Raw genomic sequence first — 24,630 nt, forward strand, 5'->3', positions numbered from 1 at the left:
ATAGCCTTTCTCGCCAGTATTTCAGTCTTGTTATGGTTGTATTCTCGGCTCTGTTGCTACGTGGTTGGCTTTAAATCGTTTCAGAATAATAAAATCCCACTGTTTTACTATACGCCCAGAAATAGCCGTCCCCTGAAGTAGTCCGTTAGTCCCAGGCCAAGATGGGAAAATGGGTGAGGTCGACGCCTCACTGTAATGAATCAAGGGGGATGGGACAACGTTAAGCGCAGCACCCCAGCCTCTCACGTCCAATGAAGGCTGAGAATGGATTTGCAACAGGGAGGAAGACTCCCACTTTATCGCTGTGGCTGGTCGCAGAGGGCGGGGCTCCGTGACTGCGTTTGACAGCTGCGAAATAGAAAATGTATAGCGCATAGATGTTCTGGGAAGCCATGCCGCTCCAAGGCAACCATATTATCACAAGGAATGGGATGCAGCATGGCCCTTGGTAGCCCTCGAATGACCTCGTAAATCTGGACCACCTGGAGAACACGAAATACAAAATAAGGGAAAGATTTAGCTTTTATTGTGCATAATAGAAGCCTGGGATTTTGGGGGGGCAATGCACCGTGCGTTTTCGTTCCCCGTGACTGTGGAGCGCAGTCGGACTAAGGAGCGCCTGGAGGCGAGTCTGGCCGGGCTGTGTGAGCTGGAGCTCCGCAAGCAGAGGCAGGAGTGCCTGGTGCTGGGGGCGCTGGCTCTGGGAGATCTCCTGCCCCAGGACAGCTCCAGAGGAGAGCTGGCATGTTTCAGCAGCTGGGGGCAGGAAAACTTGACACTGAGGCGCCAGCTGGTAAGAAGTTTCAGTGTCTTTTACTGCATGTTTGGATTCCAGCAGCTCTTCCATGTTGACTCACACCATAATACCACACCCTGTGCTAAAACCTCACTTTACCCGACAGTCCTACATAGTTTTGAATATCTAATAGCCTTTACAGCCTATCCACATTGTAATCCGCTTGACCGTTGGATGGACTCTTGTCCTGGGCTGCGCCTTTTGTGTAGAGGTGACCTCTATCTACAAAAAAGTTACTCAACTTGATTAATAGCGTCTCTGTTTAAAAGGATGTACTGCATTTCTGTGCTTTGGGCTGAGATTTATGCCTGTGGGTAACGAAATCAGGGGGTGGAGCACCCGCCGTTTGTAGCGCAGACCGACTATTTAATGGCCCATTGTTCCCTCATCATGGACTTTTGTAGGTTTTACTACTTAACAAGCTCTTATTTGTGCTCCGTACAGATCATAAAGGAATGAGTCATTCCCTCAGCTTGTATGTCGTTGCTGTTGCTGCTAACATTTTATGTCATAATTATTTTAATTGATTAGATGGCTTTTCTTATGTAAAACTCGAGCGAAGTTGCGTAAAGCAGCCTGTGTTCCGCTTTGACCAAGTGATGCCAAGATTAACATGAGAATTGAGAACTGGGCAAATGAAAGTTTCTGGAACAGCAGCTCCTACAGAAAGTTTTACGCACCACTGAGCGTGCCCGTCACTGTACATTATGTCTCATATGGTCTGTATTTTATTTTTATTTTTTAGTTATGCTTCTTAAGTTTGATTTTTTGGGTCTGTGGAGTGTTTCTGTTTGGCTGCTGCTCTCGCGCAGCCCGCAAGCTGTCTAAACATTGCTAAAATAAGAAGCCATTATTAAAAAGAGGGTGAAAAAGAAATTAAATCAGCCGCCTCCTCTTCACACCTCCTTCTCTTCTCCCTCCCTCCTTCTCCTCCGCCGGAGGCCTAACAATAGGCGCATATGGGGCAGAATACTAATGATGGCGACCGAGGCCCCAGTGAGAGGATAAGGCGCATAGGTGGCCAGGCGTCAGTTGGATATGGCATGATATGGGCACTGTGATATTTTTGCCGTTACGAGTCCACGTCTGAGCGTATGGACTAGTTTTAAAATCATGATTAAAACGAATACTAGGCTAATTAGAAAACAAATTCAAGATTTATACTAAACATGTATAATATCGGGGGTCAAGGGCTTCCAATGTGCACGCACACCAGTCTAGAAAATATATCATCATATCCCCCGGTGCTGGCGGAGCTGTCATCGCGTTTCATCCTGGCTCCTCATCCACACACTAACGGGAAACAGCCATTTTTAAGGCTGATGAAGAAACGACACGCGTTTCCCCGCAGGGCTGCAGATTTTTCCCATTTTCTGCGCAAGTCGTCTGTGGATTGATGTTTATTAACTGTTATGCCTATCCAAGCGTGTGAGTAATTACACGGGAAACTCCTCAGAGAATATTGTTGCCCGACAGGACTCTAACTGAAGTCTCAGATTGAGTCTTCACGATATCAGGTCGCCATCTGCGTCCAGGCCAAATCCCCAATCTCATCTTCCACGCGGGTTAAAGTCTCCAAAATGTAGGCCTGTAGTTCACGGTGCGACACAGTAACAACTGACCCATGAGACCGCCGGTGCTTGTTTGTCTGCGCGTGTGAGCGTGCGTGCGTGTTGCTGCCTTGAACATGAATGTGGCCCCGGACAGGCTGAGAGGCCCTTTCTGCTGGATACACTGCATGCTGTTGGAGGTGTTGACAGCTGTAGGACGCCAGACAACAGCTGGGAAAGCATGAAGCTCTGACCTCCCTCTCAGCAACCTACTGTGTCTGTTTGGAGAGATCAGAATAGAATATAATGAATTGTGTATGAGAGTGTCACATTTGTGTGGAGGAGTGTTCTGAAGTTATGTTTGATGTCCTCTGAAAAATATCAATTGACTTAATGGATTCAAATCAAGTCTTTAATTATGACATGTGCATGTGTGTGTTTATGGGCACATGAAAAAGGTCTGCACATGAAAGCAATGTGTCTGCAGTAGGTTTTTCAATTGTGCCTTTGCTGAACCGCTGGCTTGTCTCGATCAGGTTGTGTGTCCTTGTGTTAAGACAGCAGCACATCATTAATGAGACTATACAGCAGTTAGTCTACTCAGATCACTGGATGTTTCCTCCTCTTTGTACTGGCACATAAAGATAAAAAAAAAAAAAACGTTTGTATATCATTTAGATTAAAAAATAACTTTTAAATAAATGTGTACATGCCATTACACATGCACACAGACAAACCAGGTTGTCCAATACACATTTGCAAACATGATGTCCACAGGCGCATAGCATGAGTTGGACTCTCCCCCAACTGTCTGTCACATGAGCACAGCCTGGTGCACGTCTCTCTGTAGAGACTCCATTCACAGCCCACACTCCCTGCTGCCCTGCCTGCAAGCCTCTGTGCACATAGGACAGAGTCAGGGCATGCTAATGGGTGCTATTCACTATAGTTATGTAAACACTGTGCATATGTGTGTGTGTGTGTGTGTGTGTGTGTGTGTGTGTGTGTGTGTGTGTGTGTGTGTGTGTGTGTGTAAATTCAACTGGTGGCAACAACTTTTAATTTATCATTCAAACTTAATTTACCTGATTAAAAGAAAGCATTTAAAATGTGTGTGTATATTTGAAGAAAATAATGGATCAGTGGTTTAGTCAAGTGTGTGTGTGTGTGTGTGTGTGTGTGTGTGTGTGTGTGTGTGTGTGTGTGTTTCCAGCCTCCCTCAGCCCTCTCTGCATGGAGCCAGTCACAACATTGCTTTAATTATAGAGGGTCCAGCAGTGCGGCTGCATGCCTTGTGTTCCATAGATTTCCATATCCTGGCATTATTGTTTCAAAACCTTTCATTCAGTGAATGAGCTGTTCTACAAAAGAAATCCTCTTTTCAACAGCCGAGGTCCATATCGTGCCTTTTTCTTAAATGGCAGAACTGTAATTTACCTCTCACACACAATCAAAAGCTTATATTCATTTATTGGCTTGAAATTCTTTAATCACACTGACTCTCACTTTTCATCTACACTCCTCAGTAGCTGAAGATGTAACTTGTGAAATCAGTCAGCTAACAGTCATAGTGTTGTCCCGGATTCACCTGCTGGTCAGTTTTTTCATTAATTGTTGTACACAGCTCAATGGTTGGTGAGGATGGCTGCGCTGTGTTCTCTGCTACGGTTCTCTGTCTCCCCCATCCCCCACCAGCCTGGGGCTGAGGATGCAGTAAAACAGTAATGATACACTGTGTGGAGTGTCAGGGAACCAGAATGAGACCATTAATAATAGAGTACAATCAAAGACCAGCCAGCAAAATGGTCCCTGCTACACTATGAGCTTGCTCCAAAACCACACTACTAAATGTTGTATTCTGTTTGATTGTTTTCTTTGTCTACTATGTTTTTTTCGCAGCAGTATTATAATTTATCAACCAGCACTTCCACGGTGTGTGTATATGTGTGCATTTGTGTTCATGGCCACAAAGTAAGCAATCAATTGTGTGAATCTGCATCATTGATTTATTGATTTCCAATAGTCTCCCCTCCTCCCTGCAATTTCTTTACCCCACGCCAGTAGCTAAAACAAAGCTCCCCACTCTCCGTTACTGCCATACAAAACCACATTGATGTAGTAATGCTAATGCTTTGTTTATAGTAAAACAATAAGCGCCCTTGTCAAGACAAAAAAAATGACAGGGTTTGGGGTGAAGAGGTTGTGCTGGAAGCATAGGTTAGATTGGGTCAATTGCCACTACCCCTGATATCTTAAATAAAGATGGTACAATATAGTATTTCAACATGCTCCCCATCTTCTTACAGTACACATGGAGTGAGTAGTGGTGCAATATAAAATGATTCTGTAGCAGGAGCATTATTTGACAGGGGATATTAGTCTATCAGAATACACTACCCCTGAAATGATGTTACAATGTAATCAAAAACGGAAGATGTCATAATACTGTCAGAGTTATAACTTTATGGGATTGGAAAAGGGAACACATGTAGCATTTTTCAATAGGGCAGAGCGACTCGATAGACTCTGCTGTCGATTTGTGCTACGGTAGCATTTTTCGACAAGGCAGCATATATCGTCAGAACACCGGCATTGCTGTTTTGAGCATTTACATACCTTTCCAAATTTCTGTAAGCAGTGTTTTATTGGCACAGACATACAAATATTAAAAAACAGTGCTCAGGAAGTGCAGAAGACTGTAGTGGTTGTCTGACACACTCTCCATCATGGTGCGTTTGCAATGTAAAAAGTGTGACCTCATTATAAGGACATGCTCAATCTTCTGGTAATGGAGTCTCTTAATCAGTCTTGAGTGTCAACAGTATCTCCTTCAACAATATAAAGGTCCTTTGTGTGTGTGCATGTGCGCAGGTGTGCATGTGTGTGGGCGCGTGCATGCATGCGTGTGTCAAGGTGTGTTAACCCATGTGGACAAGCTGTCTGCAGATGTGTGTCAGATGATGCTGACATGAGACCGGTGCAAATTGTCTGTCTGGCTAAACTAGTATGTCCAATTTCACTGTCTTACCAGAGTGTGTGTGTGTGTGTGTGTGTGTGTGTGTGTGTGTGTGTAATGAAATGTAAATCTGTGCATTGTCCTTCACACTTGGCATACTTTATGTGACGAGTCTCTGTGTGTCCAGAGATAAAGATAAGATGGGGACCTTGGAGAAGTTCCAGACTCCCCTGACAATGCTGAGAGTTACCCACGTTGTCTACCTCCTCCATGGTGGCGTTATTATCCGTGATTCTATTATGACGTGAGACATACTGAATAAAGCTGAGCGAATGTGATGTTACCTTAACGTCAGTCTGTACCAAAATCTTCTCTGACATCAGATTTGTGTTTTAGTAAATTTGTATATTCAAGAAAAGACGAATGAGGCTCATCAAGTATTCTTCTATTCATCAAAGTTAAGATTGACCAGAAGTAAAAGTGTGTGTGTGCGTGCGTGTGTGTGTGTGTGTGCGTGCATGTGTGCACCTCTGTCTTTAGGAGAGTTTTAGGCCTTCAGAGTGAGGGCACTTTTTGCAAATTCAAGTCTTAATGTCCGGTTTTGTAGATTTGGAATGTATATAATCAGCGGAGGGTCCTTGTATTAAAGAAAGAAGTACAAGGATGAATATGTATGTTGTGTTTGTCTGTTCTTAAATTGCATGTTCCTTCTTTTCTCTCTATCTGAGCTGTATGAACAAGCACATTTGCATGTATTTGTACACACTCACACACATAAAAGAACATCCTCCTACCCTTTACAGACCTTTGAATTAGTCATGTTCTGACTGACTGCTTGAGAGTGAGTGTGATGGCCACGTTTGTATTTTTAGTAACTAGTGAAGGATAGTCCACATTTGGGTTTTGGCCTTATCAGTTTTGACATTTTGTGTTTTTACTCATTTGGGTCATTTTTACGCCTGATTGTTGGGACAACGCTTATAAAATCTACTTCTTGTTCATACACCACAATACCAACTTTATCAGATTGAAATATCAATCTATGCAAAATAAAGGGACTGCTACTCTACAAATTGTTTTAATGTCAGTAGATAGCACAATGCTTCAAAACTGGCAGGATGATCAACTTAAGTCAAATACAACCCATCTACACATTTCAGAGTTTATCTCAACAGGAGACAGACGATTAACTGAGTGCCAAACTGAATAAGAGCCAGCGTGCAGCTGGAGAAAAAGCAGTGAAAGACTCACAGCTGTGCTCCTGTCATTAGCATTTCTGCAAACCAGTAATTTAATTGCAAGGGCTGTTTGAACTTTTTGCTTTGTTGTTGAAATCACTGATTGTTGCCACTTGCAATTTGGCAATCAAATATAGACAGCAAGAAAACAGACTGAGCGTGTTTGTGTCTATTTGTGTTTCAGAGTGCCCTTCACAGTTCCCCATGGGGCCTGATGCAGGCACTGGAACAGCAGGTGGGAGAGCTGAAGATCGACGCTGATGACGGCTGCTATGATGGAGCTCAAGGCGACACGGGCGACAGTCGGCCGAGTTCTGGTGCTTCCACAGCTTTAAACCATTTCTTTGATCACACCTCTGACATGCTTGTAGTTAAGAGTTTCATAAATGTGCTATTTGTGATTTACTTACTTTCGCTAAAGCCAGTTAACAGTTGTTTTGTACAATAGCTCATGTTTAGTCTTTGCATTATTAAATATGCTTGTTATTTATTTCTGCTCTCATTGTTCTATCATGCTCCAGTTGCTTTTAATTTTGTTTTCTGGCCTATTTGTGAAATGCGGTGAGACACAGCCTGCATCAAGCAGCATATATTTAGAGAACTGGAATGATCAGTGAGCTATGAATGAGATAGTCATCTCCTCTCTCTAACTGTAATTCCTAGGTTTCTATGAGTCAAGTGGGGGTCAGTCGCCGAAAGGAAGATCTTGTTCCACTGAGGCCACAGAGACTGTCTCCTCCTGGACTTACACCAACGACAGGCCAAAGTCTGTGGGTAAGAAAAAGTAGATCTGGAAACACTGAGGTACACTTAAACTTGCACGCACATGCATCCTCAGAAATAGCGACATAAAAAGTTCTATGTGTAACTTAAGCAGAACAAATGTCCGCGTATAATTTTAGTATTATAAACTATCTGTTTGAATCAGAGCATGTTCTCTTTAAAGTAATTCATTTTGAAACACAGAGTTTGGATTTATTCTCACTGCTAACGTATCGGTTGTTCAAACCCCGAAAAACAGGCAATGCGGTGGAGATCATGTGGATAAACAAGCTGCAACAACCACAGCAAAGAGAGATACAGTTTTATAAGCTTTAGTATTCCTTTCAATTAAAATATATGTTTAAAATTGGCATTTATGTATACATTAGGAGTGAAATTAAGCATTAAAACCAAGAGTTTGCATTCTGGAGTGAAGTTTGGGGTTTATGCTATACACACTATGTTACCTATTGACTTACAAATGAAACCTTTCTGACAGTTCAGCTTCTCTTCTTTTCTTTGGTGAGCTTTCATTGTATGTGCCCTATGAAATACTTTTAGGTGTGCCAATACTGAAAATAACATACTCAGTAACAAATTATGCCTCTGTCATGTCCATCATGCATTATTGCTTATGTCTAGTTTATAGATTCATTATTTTGTTTGCATTATTATAATTCTGCGCCTTGGCCTACAATTGTATTGTTTTCTGTTATTAGGAGATCCCCTCATGCTGAATGGAGAACTGGATGTGCCAGTCCTACGCACCACCCTACCTCGCTCTTTCTCTGCTCCTTACCCACCTCTGGAGGGCATCGCTGAGGAGGTTACAGCAGTGGACTCTTGGCATTGGGACCCTACTGGAGCCAACTACGCCTGGGAGCAGCAGCCTGCAGAGGATCACGTCACAGAGGAGGACTACCAGCAAGCCTTAAAGGTAGAGGGTTACATCCTAAGTCTCATCCAACGTCATACCCTTGCACCACGGCCATGTCAGCCTCGCACCACCCTGAGCCCCGACCCCCCATACTGCATTGCCTCCGGACACAGCTCCCTACACAGGAGAACTCCTTCTCTGACCACAGAACAACGCCTTCCAGACCCCCATCTCCAGTCCCACGTTGACCTTTCAACAAACCCTAAGAGCCATGGCTGGGGTTGTGACCTGCTGGAGGGGGAAGCCTGTGGAGGAGAGGCCCCATCTTTGGAGGAGGACTGTTATCTGGCTCTGCCCTACCCCCAGCCCAGGCCACACTCCTTGGCTGAGAGGCTACCGTCACCTCTGCCCTCCCTGGACCCCAACTGTGGTGTTGGGACTCTTGACCTTTGTTGTGAACCCACATCCCCCCAGCATTACTTACACCCACAACCCCCTATTCATCAAAAACACAATTTAGTAAGTGCTCAGTATATCCCCGGACAAGCCTGCCATGCCCCTGTACGCTCCCCCAGACACTACAACCCAGACCAGCCAAAGTCCAACCGAGCTGTCGCCTCTCCTGACCACCCAAACTCCAAGTCCAGAACGTCTAAGAAGATCCACAATGAGCGACAGAGAGCCAAGAAATCAAGCAGTAAAACCAGTCGATCCCAGTCTGAAAACAGCCTCCTGGGCCAGAGAGTGCTGCCTGAGCGCAGGTACAGCACCACTGAGAGACACCCAGGCAGAGGGGATCTTGCTCACAACCAAGGCCCAGTCACTGGACCGCAGGTGTGCAACAACAGCCACAACGGGAGCCGACGTTGGTGCTCCAGCCTGGAGCTCAGCCAGGATGAAGGGGAGTCCCTAGCAGATCCGGCACATAGACGACCACCTCGTAAAGCTCGCCATGGTCATTCTTCTCCCCATTCTCAACCACAGAACTACCACCACCAGCAGCACAACCAGCGCTGGGACCCAGACTTTCAGGAGAGAGCACCTCTCTGTCAGGGAGAGGAGGGCTACACTGGCGCAGCCCCTGCTGAGTCCGAGTCCAGCATGAGTGAGGTGTATTCCCCAGCCTCCAGCTCACTGTCCAGTGACTCAGATGAGAGTGGGGGGCTCGTGTGGCCGCAGCAGCTGCCACCACGCCTTGCTTCTACCTCCTCCTCATCCTCACCGTCACCACAGGCCACTGCCAACACCCCTTCTCAATCAAAAGCCTTTGTCAAGATAAAAGCATCCCATGCTCTCAAAAAGAAGATCCTCAGATTTCGGTCCGGGTCCCTCAAAGTCATGACTACTGTATGAGGAAAGGGTTAAACCTGTTTTAAACCCATAACCTTCACTACTATGTTGAAAAGCCATTGTAAGAGCTCCACTGTTGCATTTTGTGTTGTCATGATAACTACCCAATCCAGTCTACCTACCTCTAATTGCAGACTGTTTGTAGTGTGAGTCATTTACATTAATGGTCATGATTAAAGATCTGCTAGAGATCATCTGTCTGTAGTATTTGTTTGAATTTATCTTGTAGCTGACATCCATCAGACACAAGGCTAATGACCATTATCCTGCTCTTATTGATGATAATTGATGTGATGGAATAACTTTCCATCACATCAATTATCATCAACAACTTTGTTGACTTGGACCACAAGGTAGCTAAGTGACTGAATATGCTGCCAGTTTTTCTTGATGCCTGTTGGCCTTAACCACCAACAGACCATAATCATAGATTTATGGTTAATTTATTCCTACATTTTGAGAAGGAAGCCTACACAACTAATAGGTACATGGTCAAAACCTTCAAGTCTTGCACCACATAAATTAGATAAAAGTGTTTTATGGCACTGACTTGTGTGTAAATTTGCAATATTTGACAGGTCCAAAATTTCCCAATAATTTCCTAGGAAGTTTGCGGGAAAGAACTATGCAATTTGGTACTAATCAGAGGGAACAGCTACATTTAAACCCAAATAAATATTCATTGAATATTCATTTATTGTTAGAAACTTTATGCTCAAAACTTCACATTTTGCATGGCACTGACTGTAGTAGCCTTGCAAGGTTACGCTACCAGTGATTTGAACATTGTCTCTATTTTCAACAAACAAATTAGTATTAAATCACAGTTCTTTCCAGGGACCTTCTTGGAAATGATTTAGAAATGATTAGGAAATTATTCAGAAACCATAAAATAAAAGCACAAGAACTAAAAGACCCTATCAAAACTAAAATGTGTAAAGTTTGTGGTAAGACTTGAAGCTTTAGAACAAGAATTGGTCCTGTACTTAGCCAGCATCCTATAGAAAAACCTTTCATTTGTGCAGGAGTGAACAAATGTGTAATAGTACATATCTATGTTTACAGTTGTTTGTCCTACAGTCTTAAAATTCATGGGCTGGTTGTGACTCTCTAAGCAGGGAATGCCCACTTATCTTTATCGTTCACTACACTCAGCTCTGCCTCTTTGTAAACTTTGGATTCACATTGAAGTGAACTACCCATTACATCTCTTCATCTGCCAGCTGCTTCAGGGGACAGTGAGCATATAACAGATGTCTTTGAGTCAGAAATGGGTTTAGTAGAGGCCATAGTAAGGGGCCTGTGTACATGCATGCATGCACATACAGAATGTCAAAGTGCACGGATTCAATAAAACACAGACGTCTTGTAAATGTATATGTTTATGTATATACCATGATGTGGCCTTGTTTGGAATGAATGTAGTTTGTAAATAAAGGCAATTTTGCTCTAAATTTTGGTACATTTACACATTTTTATTGTTTTGTTTATTCTTAAATGCATGGCCCTGGTACAACAAGATCATTAAAACATTGTGTATTAGAAATTTTTTATGAATTTACATTTCATAAACTTCTGTAGAAGTGCATTTGTCTGAATTGCATTTATTTGACAAACCTACAAACATCACTTAAGCTGATTACCTGTTCAATGTCTTCTCAAATCGTACCAATTGTCTTTAGGGTCTGTCACAATATAACAATCAGCCAAGAACTCACCATGCACTTTGGCCATTGAGCATGAGATATTTAGAATGTAGCTCCCTCTTGTGGTCTATGTAGCCTATATTCCTGTTACACAAGAGGATGTGACTGTGCATGGTAAATGGTAAAGTTACTGTACCATGAGGTAATCATATTGGTGTGTATGTGTGTTACGAGAATTAATAATTAATTGTAGATAGAATAAAATAATGTTAATGATCAGTATGCTTAGTATCTCACTGCAACAAACTTGAATTACAACACACAAAGAGTACATAGATAAAACCATTTATATATTCCTCTTAATGAGGACCAGAAATACATAGAAACGCAGTCTCAGATTGCCCTTTTGTAAGAACAAAAAACGGAAGTGTTAAGCGTTTTGTTGCCTGAGACGCAAATGTTCACAGGAAATACTGCCGATTGACCAATAGTTCCTGATCCTGACCCAGTCCTGACATGCAACTAGGGCTGCACCTAACAATTATTTTAATGTATTAACCTAACATTGTTTTGGACCTAACATGTATTGACATGTATATGACCAAAACAATTGTGAAAATTGTCGATCATAGTTCCTTAAAGGCCAAGGCAACGTCCTCAAATATCTTCTTTTTTCCACCACCCAAATATATTCAGTTTACTGTCATAGAAGAGTAAAGAAACCAGAAAATATTCACATTTGAGAAGCTGAAATCTTTTAAAAAGAACATCATTCAGTGACACAGTGTATCAAAGTCAATATGCCCTCAGATTTTAGTCATCTCCTTTCCATTGCTTGTGCTCTTGGTTTCGGTATTAGTGATGCTCACTCTGGTCGTAGGATCCTCGCTGATGAAGTGGAGCATGTTGCGCAGGGAGCGGTTCATGCTGTCTTTGAAGCCCCTGCCCAGACACACATAGAGCAGTGGGTTGAGGCAACTGTTGAAATACGCCAGGCAGAGTGTCAGTACGTGTGCCTGGTAAACTGCAGGGCTGTGAGCGGAATTTCGAGGGGTCACCAATATGAGGAAGTCAACAATGTGTAGCGGGAGCCAGCACAGGAAGAAGCTCAGCACCACTGCTAGGATGACCCTCACTGTTCTCTTGGAGCGGGTCCGTCCACGGGTCAGTCCTCTCTCGGCCCTCATGTACACCACCAAGTGACAGACTACAATCACCAGGAATGGGAGGAAGAATCCCACGAAGAAGCGAAAGCAGGTGACGAGCCAGGCAGAGACTACAGTGTACCTTGCCACGCACTCTCGCTTGTCTGCACCTGCCTCGATCTCCTTGGTGTAGACAAACTGGGGGATGCTGCCAATTAGGGCCAGGCACCAGACAGCAACGCACGTGCACGCAGCCTGCTTAGGTCGCCTGCGGTTCTGACACCACACGGGTTTGCTGACCAGCATCCAGCGATCCACACTGATCAAAACCAGCTGCAGGACACTGCAGTACATCACCAGGTAAAACAGGCCTTTGACCATTGTGCAGGCCAGCGGGCCAAAGTGCCAGTGGTCATCGTGGGCTAGAGGGACCATGAGCAAGGGGAGGGAGAGGCAGCACAGAAGATCAGCCAGGGCGAGGTTGAGAAACCAGAGGGAAGTGACAGAGCGTTGCATGCAGAAGCCCGTCACCCACACCACCAGCGCATTTCCAGGCACACCCAGCAGGACCACAAGGCCGTAGAAAACCAGAGCCGCTATCTGGATCGGTTGAATCTCGAGGGCCAAAGTGTGAGGAATCTCAGGCAGTGTGTAATTATAATCAGACATGTTAAAGTCCGGCATATTTTCGTTAAAGTCATAGTCCCCAACGTCATTCATGGTTGGTTTAAGCTGGAGATGGAAAAGTTGTCAAATTTTAAGACACATAACTGTTTATCATGCCTAAATGAATATTATCAGTAGACAACAGTGTATATTTTGATTGAGAATTGTTATATTTGATGTGATAAAGTAATGTTAAACAAATATGGCCTTTCAAAATTATTATGTGTGATACTAAGTCATGTCCCTGAATTAGCCCAGCACAGTCATAGCACATTCAGGCCTGATTAAAGCTGAAGTAGGCTATTTAGGCCTCTCTTAATATGTCAAATCTAGTTACAAAACAGTGACAATTAAAACTTAGATTTTGCTGATATTTCAACTTACGTTTTGGTGGCCTGTTGATGTTGCACCCACAGGGCTAGCGGGAAGTTATGGAGCTGTTCTACTTTGAAGTGTGTTTTATACCCTTTGCTGACACACACTCACACACTCACACATACACACACGCACACTTACACTATTTATTCACACACACACTTACACAATATTCCTATCTAGACTATGAAATTGAGACTTATAGTCTTCCTTGGAAATAAAAGTTTCATTCAAACAAAAAATTAATAAAAGTATTTACCAAATACAGTTAAAGTAAATGTTTGCAGGCCTGAATCACAATTCTGATGATTCATCAGAAATTCTGAATAGTTATTTTCATTTATATAAAGTAAATATATAGCATACAGTATATTCACTTAATAAAAATCTGCTTATATTCTTGTTATTCTGCTGCTTTGACACTTCCCTGCATGGGATGGATAAAATAATCTTATCTTGATGTTGTAGGAACCACATTCACTTCCACATAAAACATAAGCAGAACCTTGGCCCCTTCTATGGTCAACTTAAAGCTAGAAAGTACTGTAAATTTAAATGTGCATTACTAAAGAATAATAGGGATAAAAGAAAGTCCGAAAAACAATCCAATAAAAATGTTGCATGAAACAAAAGCAAAAAGTATTCAGTCTGTCAGAGTTTGTAGACGGTTATGAATATTATCCCCGCGACCCTGTATGCAGGATAAGCGGTTGACGATGGATGGATGGATGAATATTATCTGCACACTTTGCACAAAAACATTTTGTAGTATTCTGAGAAGAAGTGGATTTATTACTGTAGGTAACATCTCTAAGATGTTTTTTTAAAAAGTGGTATTTTTCTCAAGATCCAAAAATAATTGTCTGTATTAATGGGACAAAATACTTTATTGTCAAATTCATAATAATCATTTAACAGTAACACAACAATTTTACCATATATACAAGTTATTCACAAATCAGCCTACACATAAATTAGTTTTATTACACACCTGATGTTCTCAATTGCACCTATAGCTGGTGTCATGAAAAGCAACTAGAGCTGCCCACTTTTTTGAGTTCAACATGCATGATAACAAACTGAATGTCCAATCCTGTCCAACAAACAGAAGGAGCAAAATGCTTCTGACCATGGACTGCTGTAACTTTGGAAAATGCTGATTTAAAGATCACAACATTAGTCACTCACATAATGCAACATCTTTGAGGTATGACTGACTCATTAGGGAAATTTAGTTAAAATAAAATAATCACTGGATGTCGTCTGTGGGGTTTATAAAGTTTATAAAAAGATCACATCTTACAGTGCTCCACGGAGTCAGCATAGAGCAGAACGGCAAGTCGATCCAGAGACAACAGCCAACGCAATCTACAGTGTTTTAAGAAATACTGTATATACTGAAGTTATAACCAGGAAAATGTCCTCAAAAGCCACCTGTGGGTTCAAAATGATGATCTACGAGAAAGATGTTTATTAAGGTACAGGCTGTTATCTGTATCCGAGACAGAGATGAAGTAAAGAAAATGAACAAAGAAAAACCTAAAGATATGTTGCCACGGCAGGATGTTCTCTTTTAGCCCTATAACATTCAATGAGCCCTTAAAAATTATGAAACAAGGGAAATGAAACACAAAGTCACAATGTCAGCAAAATTTTCCCTAACAATTAAAAAAACAGCAAAGACACCATGTTGCTTAAAACTCTGTCACCAGTGTCAGCAAGCTGACTGAGAATGTGTGTTTGTTTATTTCTGTACATGGCGCTTCTTGTACGCACCAATATAAATGTCACAGTTGGTGTGTAGCTGTTTATCAGTGTTCGACACCTAATTTGATACTTGTGTTATCTCCTCTTCATCAACATTGGCCTTCAGTTCACATTTTGCATCATCTGTAACTGTAAAACTCCCGGTTGCTATGTTTTGTCATAGTTGTTGCCATACTTAATGTCGGCACGTTTCCTCACAGGTTCATCAGAGGGGCTGGGTTCTTGGAGGTCAAGTCAGTTGAGGGCTGGAGCGCTGCTTGGTGGAAGCGTGGGGGTATCATCTCTAAAAGCATCCGACTGAAGGTCTGCAGAAAGGAGAGTGTCTTTATGTTGTTGTTTTTTCAAACATTACTTTAACATCAGACATTTGAGCTCTCACCATTGAACATTTTAAACATTTTTTTGTAAATGTAATATAAGTGTATTTTTCTGCAAGGTGTACGTTAGGTGTAGCATCAGAATACAGCCCTATATAATTTCATCCATTGAATGATGCTTCTGTCTTTTTTTCTCATTCCTTAGCTTTAAGCATAACTTTCCCAAGCAACCCAAGAATATAAATAAACCGGTTTTAACAAAATCCAGATAAGCTTGTTGACTAAGCACCTATTAGCCAACTAGTGTATTGCTAACAATTTTCTAGGCTGTTGCTTAGATTTTGAAAGTGGGAGCTGGAGTATTATGTATGTGGTTACTAAAAGACTCTAGTACGACTTTGACTGGTAACGCTAGTGTTTGCTAAGCGATACGGCCTAAGTTATTAAGGTGTTTTGTGTTTCTGTATGGGTTTTGCTAGGGTGTTTCCCAGTGGATATGTAGCCACCTATGCAGTAATACAGTATTATAAGATAAAATATTTACACATACACTTACCCACCCAAAATTAGAGAAACAAGGTACCATGAAAATGCTGTTACAGTATCTCACAAAAGTGAGAACACCCCTCACATTTTTGTAAATATTTCATTATATCTTGTCATGTGACAACACTGTAGAAATGACACTTTGCTACAATGTAAAGTAGTGGGTGTACAGCTTGTATAACAGTGTAAATTTGCTGTCCCTTCAAAATAATACAACACATACATTTATGTCTAAACTGCTGGCAACAAAAGTGGGTACACCCAAAGGTGAAAATGTCCAAATTGTGTCCAAAGTGTCAATATTTTGTGTGGCCACCATTATTTTCCAGCACTGCCTTAACCCTTTTGGCATGGAGTTCACCAGAGCTTCATAGGTTGCCACTGGAGTCCTCTTCCACTCTTCCATGACAACATCACGGAGCCGGTGGATGTTGGTGGAAGTTGGAGGACCTAGTAGCAATGTGTCATCTTTCCAGTGTTGTCACATGAAAATATATAATCAAATATTTACAAAAATGTGAGGGGTGTACTCACTTTTGTGAGAAACTGTATATGCACTATAGCTCTGTGATTTGTGCTGGTCATGCAATATGGGTATTCTCAGCTCAGCTGCATCCAATGTGGGTAGTAGTTCACTCACACAACCATTTACCCTCAAAAAAATAGAGAAGTGAGTTGGCATATAATGCTGACTCTCTGTTATTATCCTATGTTGCTACATCTGATTTTCCATTGAAAATGTATTTTTGAACAGGGAGGAAGACTGAAAATAAGTGCAGGTCTGTAACAGCGGCTAATTTGGGGTCTTGATATTCACGATTAGTTCTAAACACATGTGCCTTAGTTGGCGTAATGGTTAACGAAATGGTTATGTTCTACCAAACTAAAGATATCCAAGCAGAGCATTAGGGTGTGTAAAAAGACTATTTTAATCATGAGAGGGAGTGTTAAGCAAAGGGTATAACATGCAACTCACCAATGAGTGTCAAGCCTTGCTGTTGGTTCAGTATAACTGATGTCTCCTCTTCCTCTTCCTCTTCTCCCCAGTCTGCGATGTTGGCTGGGGGAATGCACTGCTCCAAGAACAGGTCCTCCTCATCTTCCTCCATGTCTATGTTCTCTGGAGGCCAGCGCAGCTCTCCGCTCTCCACCTCGCTCACCTCTGTGGGTTCAACAACGATGGAGGGTAGACGCTCCTTCTCATGGTTGTGGTCCAGGCTGTTCAAGGTGGTCTCTGGGCCCAGGACAACCTCAACAGGGTCAGGGAAGATCTGGAGGAAAATCAGGGAAAGGTGACTGAGAATTGAGCAGAAAAGTCATACTGAAAGTAAGTTCTGTTTATAGCAAAATATGTCCGTTTAGAATAATCTTTAAATCTGCATTTGTTTTAATAGTTTTGGTATATTGTCCAGTTTTCACCACTCTCATATTAAATAATCCTACAGATTTATCTCGCTCTCCCTGTCTCTCACACACCTACGCAATGTCTGGACCTTGGATTTTGTGTACTTATTGTATCTCGTGGTTTTTAATCCTTGTTTTTATCAGCATTTGTGTCAGTACTGTCTAGCATTTTCCAACAAGCCTGTTTTAAAATAATAAACATAATATGAAAAAGGCATTTTTCAGAAACTATTATATTGTCTTGGTGTGATAAATTCAACCAGGTTGGGTTGCTACACATGATGATGATGGAAAATACCTGGAATGGCAGTCTTTGGTCCTTCCTTTGCATGTCTTCACAGTTTGGGTCTTGACTGCTCATCTCCTCCATCTCTCTGCAGATGAAACAAAGCCATAATGAGACTAGCACAGAAACTAGAAACAAACATACACTGTAAAGGAAAAAGTGCCATATGTTTAGTGTTATGACCCTGGAGTCATATTTTGTTGTTTGTTTATCTCTCCTGGCACTGTCAGCTGTTCAGGTGGACACACTGGATTGGTCCGGTTGAGCTGATTGGAGCCTCCTGATTGGGCACCTGGATGACAGCAGCCATCTTAAGCCCCACTGACAGGAACTCTCCCCCTCTCTCTGCCATTCCCAACCTGCCTGAGGACTGTGTGTTATGTCTGTGTTTATTGTACATCATGAACGGTTGTGACTATATTCAACTTAGATTGTAAGTAGTTTATCGGAGTCCTTCTGATTGTCTTATGACAACCTGGTTTTGTTGGCTTTGCCATTTTTGGTTGCTATGAAGCAATTTCCTTTGTCATAGCTATATTGTGTCAGCTACTAGCAGTGAGTAGGAGTGAGAAGCCCTTTTTTTTTGTTTGCACCGTTTTCTCCTGTTTTTGGACTTAGAAGCCTAGTTTTAGAGCTTTGTCTTTTCTTTACCTTTTGGTTTTGGGTTTAGGAAAGATTTAGGTTTTCTTAGTGTTTTGGTTGTTGTTTTGGGCACTGCTCCTCTCCGATGTATAATAAAAACTGCTAAATTGTATTTATTGTGTGCTGGTCTTGGGAATGGGAAGAGTGGGAGGCCACACATTTGTTACATCCAGGACACCCCTAGACCTTGGGACGTAACATTAGCAAGAAAACATTCTATTCCCTTTGCAAATCTGATGCCTGTAAGAAGTATTTAAATCCTCCTTTCTGTTTGTAGAAACCATTTAAGAATTAACATTTTATCAATCATTTTAACACTGAGAACCCCAAGAATCCCCAAAGAGGAAGTTTTCTAACAGACCTTGATTTTCTCTTGCAACCTCAGAATCTCGGTTTCATAACCGTTGTACTTTAGAAGTCAATTTAGATGCCCCCAACTCCTTGAGTACAATAGCAATCACCTGTAGAAACTGAGAAACCATTTAAAATCCTAAGAAGAAGATTGGCTCTAAGACATTAAGCAAATAGTTTGTGCTGAGGAGGTTTTGATTTAGTTTGAGGAACAAAGGTCATCCATAGTTTCCATGAAATACAGTGGGTACGGAAAGTATTCAGACCCCTTTAAATTTTTCACTCTTTGTTTCATTGCAGCCATTTTCCAAAAATCAAAAAAGTTCATTTTATTTCTCAGTAATGTACACTCAGCACCCCATCTTGACAGAAAAAAAACAGAAATGTAGAAATTTTTGCAAATTTATTAAAAAAGAAAAACTGAAATATCACATGGTCATAAGTATTCAGACCCTTTGCTCAGTATTTAGTAGAAGCTCCCTTTTGATCTAATACAGCCATGAGTCGTTTTGGGAAAGATGCAACAAGTTTTTCACATCTGGATTTGGGTATCCTCTGCCATTCCTCCTTGCAGATCCTCTCCAGTTCTGTCAGGTTGGATGGTAAACGTTGGTGGACAGCCATTTTCAGGTCTCTCCAGAGATGCTCAATTGGGTTTGAGTCAGGGCTCTGGCTGGGCCATTCAAGAACAGCCACGGAGTTGTTGTGAAGCCACTCCTTCGTTATTTACACTGTATCTCATTCCATTCTATCTGTATGCCTTTCTAAATGATTATATAATAGTCAAAGACATTCCTCTCCCAACAAAACCATCTTCTACACCAAAGACTTATTTTCACATACATATAGCTTATGTAAAGATATTTGCCATATAGGACATTCAAACAAATGGCAGTGATTGACCGCTAAATACATGGAAAACAGTCAAAGGAAATTCAGCTTAGTGACTGCTTACATGTCTATCTGACTTGTCTACCTGCCTGCACAGCTCTGAGATCCAGTGTTGGACATTCAGTGGCACTGGATGAAATCACTTCATGTGGTTTTCTGTGAAATAACATCACTGCCCCGCCTCATGCCCCTGTGTCATAGCTGAATTGCACCAGTTTCACAGTATCCAACATACCAGGCTTTTGATTGGTCAGAGGTTTTCTGTCCCACATCTGATTGGCCAAAGTTGGTCGGACTATGTGAATTATGTGAATATGTGTGATTCTCCTAACACACACACTGAAACACTCTCATACTCCAGATTAGGGGAGAACTCAAATAGGGTTTGGTACCAAAATGGATTATGTCCTCTGACGCTGATATTTTATTTTCTGACAGGCAGCCTGACAGAACAAATGCGCTGTTTTGGCTCTGTCAACTCTTAAATAGGGCTGTAAGCCATAGAGGCAGAAATCTCCTGTTTCATCTCACAGCCACTGCACTATTTGGTGTGAAAAAGTCACCTCTGTTTCTTATAGCCATTTCTTGATCATGTGACCTTTATCAGACAGTATGTTAGGCCCATAGTCCACAATATCTGTCATTTGCTTAACTTACATGGATGAGCCTGTGTCCACATTCAACGTCAATCTGTTTACAATCTCCAGAAAAGCCGACGGGGGATTAAGAAGGACTGAGGATCTGCCCGAATCCTCTTTTTATCCCTATCTCCTGCTCCTGCTCTCACTATGTCTCAGTGTCTGTCCTCTCTCCATAAGTACCAATCATGGTTTGTTGTCATTCAGAGGCCTCGTGTAGTAACACAATCTCTTAAATCTTGCTTAATCTTAAATTAAATTTCAGTTGAAAAACAGACCTTATCTCCCTTGCTTCTGTTTTTAGACCCTCTGTCGGGTACTTTTTGGTATTTGCTAACAGCAGCACCAGTCACGTACAACATCCAACTAATGGGGTAAACCCAACTATTTTGAAAGTGCTTGTCATTCTTTATTTTGGTCAATGTGCTAGTACACACTTGTGTCTGCCACAGCAGATACCATCTGCAAACCTGAGTAAATCTGTGCTCTGTGGTAACCAGTGTGAGAAGCATTGAGTAAGCCTAAGGTCAAGAAGTACAGTAAATGTACTGTATGTTGAAGGTCACGGATCAGGACCACACTGACTGTTAAGTGTTCAGTTCACCAGCTGCAAACATAGTTTAAAAGTGTCTACAGTGGTTTCAAATCCATAATGGCTTGTGTCTTTCACCAACAATTTTGGTGACACAAGCAAGGTTTTGGTTTCTTTTAATATAGTAGACACAGGAAGAATTTATAGTTTCAACAATTGTGAATTAAAAAAATTAAATGAGAATGTTTCTCTCCTTCCCTCCCTCCCTCTCACACCCCTCATCACTCTTTCTTTCTCTTTTTATCTGTTAAATTGAATTGCTCTGAATATAACTGATCTGAATAGATTTTAGTAAATATTTCTCTCTGACTGCCTTAATGTGATGTGTGACAAATTTTAAGCCTTATTTTTCCTATCAACATGCTTAAGGTCATTGTATAATATAACAAATGAAGAAAAGCTAAACCAGTTTGCACAACCGCCAAAATGAGGACGCCCCCTGTCCTTGTCTAAATACGATCAGCTTTGGTTGGATGCTATCATTTTTGACCCACTTGTGAATATGCGCAGCCCTACAATTCAATTTCTGATATTATGCCGCTGACATCTGTGTCATGCTAAACTATTTCTGTGCCACCTGGGACGGAAACTTTCAGCAGCTATTATGATGAAGAAGCTTAACCTCGATGTAATCCCTCTCATATACACTTCCTCTAAACACCTGCATGTTTCAGCTCAGTCAACAATCAGTCTTTGTGCAGCGTGCTGTATTTTGCATGCCACAAGTTAAAAAATACGGTATAACAATTCCAGAAGAAAATAATACCTAACAAAAAAGATACTACATTATAAGTAATTGAAGAGATGTACTGGAAATAAGCAAGACAATTCAATTAAATTGATACCTCAGGGATGAAAAAAATCATGTTGCATCACATCCCTTCAGGAAAAGGAAACTCTGATAGGTGTGACCAGTTTGTGGTAAATATAGACATCAAACTTTGTATTTCTGCATTCAATTTCCTGTCCAATCTGACACAAGTAGTGAGATAAACTGCTATGATTCCTTTAGAGGGTTCTTGCAACACGCTGTTCTTATGCAAAGAAACGAAGAAATTCTGAGGTACCCTTTCAGCAGGCCATGATGGCTTCCTGTTTAAAAACAGCTATTTCACACTTCTCCAGCATCACCAGAGACTGTTACATGATCGAAACATGCTCTCTCTCTCTCTCTCTCTCTCTCTCTCTCTCTCTCTCTCTCTCTCTCTGCGAGCCTTACACACATCCTTATACAGAATAATGGCCATCCACATCCTTTAACACATGTTCACACACACACACACACACACACACTTACTTAATTACAGTGCTAATAGAACATATAACTAAATTACTTTAACCTATATACCCTTCCTGTTTATGCACAAAAGTTCTCTTTCTTTACTTTATCTTCCCCTCTGTGTCTTATTTCCCCACTTTCACTGATTATGTATGCAGCAACGTTATTTTATGTGAATCACTGAACCTCCTACATCCTTAATATATCTGTTCTTAAAAGCCTGTTTCTATTTCACTACATGCTTGCAGTGTTCTTACCATGAATGCTCAAGTGAGGATTTAACAGTTTAAACCTTTTGTAGGACATTCCAGTAAGCATTCATTATCTTGTTAGCACTATAGATAGCAACCTTAAAAAAACTTTATGTAATGGACTCTTTTCCCTCTTAATCGAGAGATATATAATATCTGTAATATCCATAATGTAATAATATAAATGAAAACTCCAAAACAGCTACTATATGGATCATGTGTGAAACTGTTTTTGCCAACAACTGTTTCCAAGGTCAGGAATGAACTTTTTCAATCTCAAATTTTAAGCCAACATGGATGAGACATCCTTAAAGTGCTTAGAAGAAGTTTGACATGTTCAATCACAACTGGGCCAAACCTCAACTGTTTTGTCAACTACTTTCTACTGGGGAATCTCATGAACATTGGCTAAACAAATCTTCTCTGGTGAGTTCCACACCACACACACACACACACACACACACACAAACTTCTTACCCATCGCTTGCATTCAGGCAGATGTCTTCTCCATCTTGGCACAGCTCCACACTGGTGAAGCCTGGCTCCTCCACTGTGAGCACAGGTGACACAAGAGGGGGTACAGGAGGAGGTGAGCAGCTCCCACAGCATTCCCCCTCCGCAGAGCCCTCAGCAAGGCTTTTGTCCTCCAGGGCGAAGCCTGGCAGTGGGGGTCTCAAACCCTCAGGCGTCCCAGGAGTTTCAAAGCGGATCAGGAGGTGGGCGCGTGCCTGGTTTCCTTGGTCAGTTTACTTGTCCAGGTCCGCGCTTAGTCTGTCTGCTTGTCCAAAGCCTACATGTGCTCCCTTGTCTCCCGTATCCAACTTTTTTCCTTGTGTCTCTCTCAGTATCCCTCCTCGTCCCACCCCACCTCACTGCCAGGCTTTGGAAAGGAGGATTAGCGTCTCTTTCGATTACAGAGGCTGGACGGGTGACGTCAGCCAGGCTTGACAGTCCCCTGTGATGAGTTGGCACACTGGGTCGCCATTGCATCTATAAAGAAACATACAAAAGGCACAAAGATGACACATGGCCACACTGTTAAGAGAAACTAAATTGACTCAGAAGGAGCATAACTGCTCACAAAATGGACAAGGAGACGTTTTGCATGTTTTAATATGAGCTCCTTCTAGCTTCCCAATCCTGTGTGTTTGTCCACCATGCCTCTCTCTCCCCCTTTTCCCAGCTGTGTGTGCCGTTGCTTCATCAGTGGATTTAGATTTGTCCGATTCATGGAATTAGCCCAGGGATCAAGGGCTCAGGGGTGGGGAGGGGATATATATATATAACAGGCTCCAACTATTGCTAAACAGACAGCGCTCTGCTAACAGAGTGTAATCCCCCTCTGTAGGCTAAGTCAGTAGGCTATATATGGAACAAGGTATTGAAGGAACAAGTGCAACATGAAGGGCAACCTGCTTCTGCAGAACTATGGGTGAAAGAAATTTCAGAGAATACCTTCAAAATCATTAATGTTTACAGTTCAAAACATCTGTCTGTCCTCAGCCTGTTCTCCTACCCAGAGCGTTTTTCTCCTTCATAACTAAAGTGTTTATGCAAATATGTGGCCATTGTGCAAATGAGTTGGAATCACCCAGATCATATGCAAAAATTTAATAGAGCTCATTTGAATAGAGAGTTCATTGTGTGATGGACTTTTTAATGTATATATAATAAAGACAGTATTCCGTGTCCATTCCATTGGTGGTGTATTTGAGTCAAATGCAGCTTTCATTAAGAACCACACAATCAGTTACTTATTATAGATAACAATTGCTCACAAAATTGGTACCAAAAATCAGCTTTAGAAGACCTAAGTGGTGTCTTATCTGACCTTGTAGATTGCAGAAACTACAGTAACTGTGAGCTGTTTTCTACACTATATTGTACAGTATGGGCTATGATGATTTCCAGGAGCAGAAAATTCAGTGGCAGGCAGCTAGTGGGCAGGTGAGGAAGGGCAGACCTGGGTGTAATTGCAGGTCATGTTTCACATGAGGGCAGCATTGTACCCAGTAGTCAGAAGTCCCAACACACATTCAGAAAGTCTGATTGATTGACTGATGGTTAGATAGATGATCATAGATTAATAGACAGATAACATTAGATAGATACAAAAATGCTTTTTAAATGCTTCCAAGCTTCACTGAAGGGCAGCAATCTGCAAACCACAAAATCTACCTTACATGTGTAAACATGTAAATACAAAACAAAACAGTGTAACAAGTCAGTGTAATGGCAGGTAAATAGTAGCATAGAAGTTTTATAGTAGTCAGGTAACAATAACATAGTGACAAACCTGTGATCC

At 41.7% G+C, this 24,630-nt stretch overlaps 3 protein-coding genes across 3 annotated transcripts; 1 reads left to right on the forward strand and 2 right to left on the reverse strand.

Annotated features, from left to right (window-relative positions):
• The first annotated feature begins 285 nt into the window (after positions 1–285).
• LOC119883098 (dapper homolog 3) lies at positions 286–10,983 on the forward strand. The gene is made up of 4 exons (XM_038693611.1): positions 286–793; positions 6,725–6,857; positions 7,204–7,314; positions 8,022–10,983. The coding sequence occupies exons 1-4, from the start codon at positions 563–565 to the stop codon at positions 9,530–9,532; spliced, it is 1,986 nt and encodes a 661-aa protein (XP_038549539.1). The 5' UTR covers positions 286–562; the 3' UTR covers positions 9,533–10,983.
• A 10-nt stretch (positions 10,984–10,993) lies between these two features.
• Positions 10,994–14,077, reverse strand: LOC119883099 (C5a anaphylatoxin chemotactic receptor 1). The gene is made up of 2 exons (XM_038693612.1): positions 13,371–14,077; positions 10,994–13,052 (listed from the first exon to the last, which is right to left on the reverse strand). The coding sequence occupies exon 2, from the start codon at positions 13,038–13,040 to the stop codon at positions 11,982–11,984; it is 1,059 nt and encodes a 352-aa protein (XP_038549540.1). The 5' UTR covers positions 13,041–13,052; positions 13,371–14,077; the 3' UTR covers positions 10,994–11,981.
• Positions 14,078–14,229: 152 nt separating this feature from the next.
• lbhl (LBH regulator of WNT signaling pathway, like) lies at positions 14,230–23,863 on the reverse strand. Its single transcript, XM_038693813.1, has 5 exons — positions 23,842–23,863; positions 22,803–22,983; positions 17,694–17,769; positions 16,968–17,262; positions 14,230–15,433 (listed from the first exon to the last, which is right to left on the reverse strand). Exons 1-5 carry the CDS (start codon positions 23,861–23,863, stop codon positions 15,363–15,365), a joined length of 645 nt encoding a protein of 214 aa, XP_038549741.1. The 3' UTR covers positions 14,230–15,362.
• Between the last annotated feature and the right edge of the window lie 767 nt (positions 23,864–24,630).

The sequence above is a fragment of the Micropterus salmoides genome, unplaced genomic scaffold, assembly GCF_014851395.1.
Source record: "Micropterus salmoides isolate LMB-PRFRI ecotype aquatic unplaced genomic scaffold, ASM1485139v1 Ms_hic_scaffold_3, whole genome shotgun sequence".
NCBI classification, from domain to species: domain Eukaryota; kingdom Metazoa; phylum Chordata; class Actinopteri; order Centrarchiformes; family Centrarchidae; genus Micropterus; species Micropterus salmoides.

Excerpts from the sequence above, each read along its gene's own strand:
- lbhl (XM_038693813.1), bottom strand. The coding sequence starts at position 23,863 with ATGAAGGAGAAAAACGCTCTGG. Across the intron at positions 22,984-23,841 it reads GAAGGAGAAAAACGCTCTGG|GCTTCGCCCTGGAGGACAAA; the intron begins GTAGGAGAACAG and ends CCCCACTGCCAG. Across the intron at positions 17,770-22,802 it reads TGCCTGAATGCAAGCGATGG|AGAGATGGAGGAGATGAGCA; the intron begins GTAAGAAGTTTG and ends TTTCATCTGCAG.
- LOC119883099 (XM_038693612.1), bottom strand. The coding sequence starts at position 13,040 with ATGAATGACGTTGGGGACTATGACTTTAACGAAAATATGCCGGACTTT.
- LOC119883098 (XM_038693611.1), top strand. The coding sequence starts at position 563 with ATGCACCGTGCGTTTTCGTTCCCCGTGACTGTGGAGCGCAGTCGGACT. Across the intron at positions 794-6,724 it reads TGACACTGAGGCGCCAGCTG|AGTGCCCTTCACAGTTCCCC; the intron begins GTAAGAAGTTTC and ends TTTGTGTTTCAG. Across the intron at positions 6,858-7,203 it reads CGACAGTCGGCCGAGTTCTG|GTTTCTATGAGTCAAGTGGG; the intron begins GTGCTTCCACAG and ends TGTAATTCCTAG.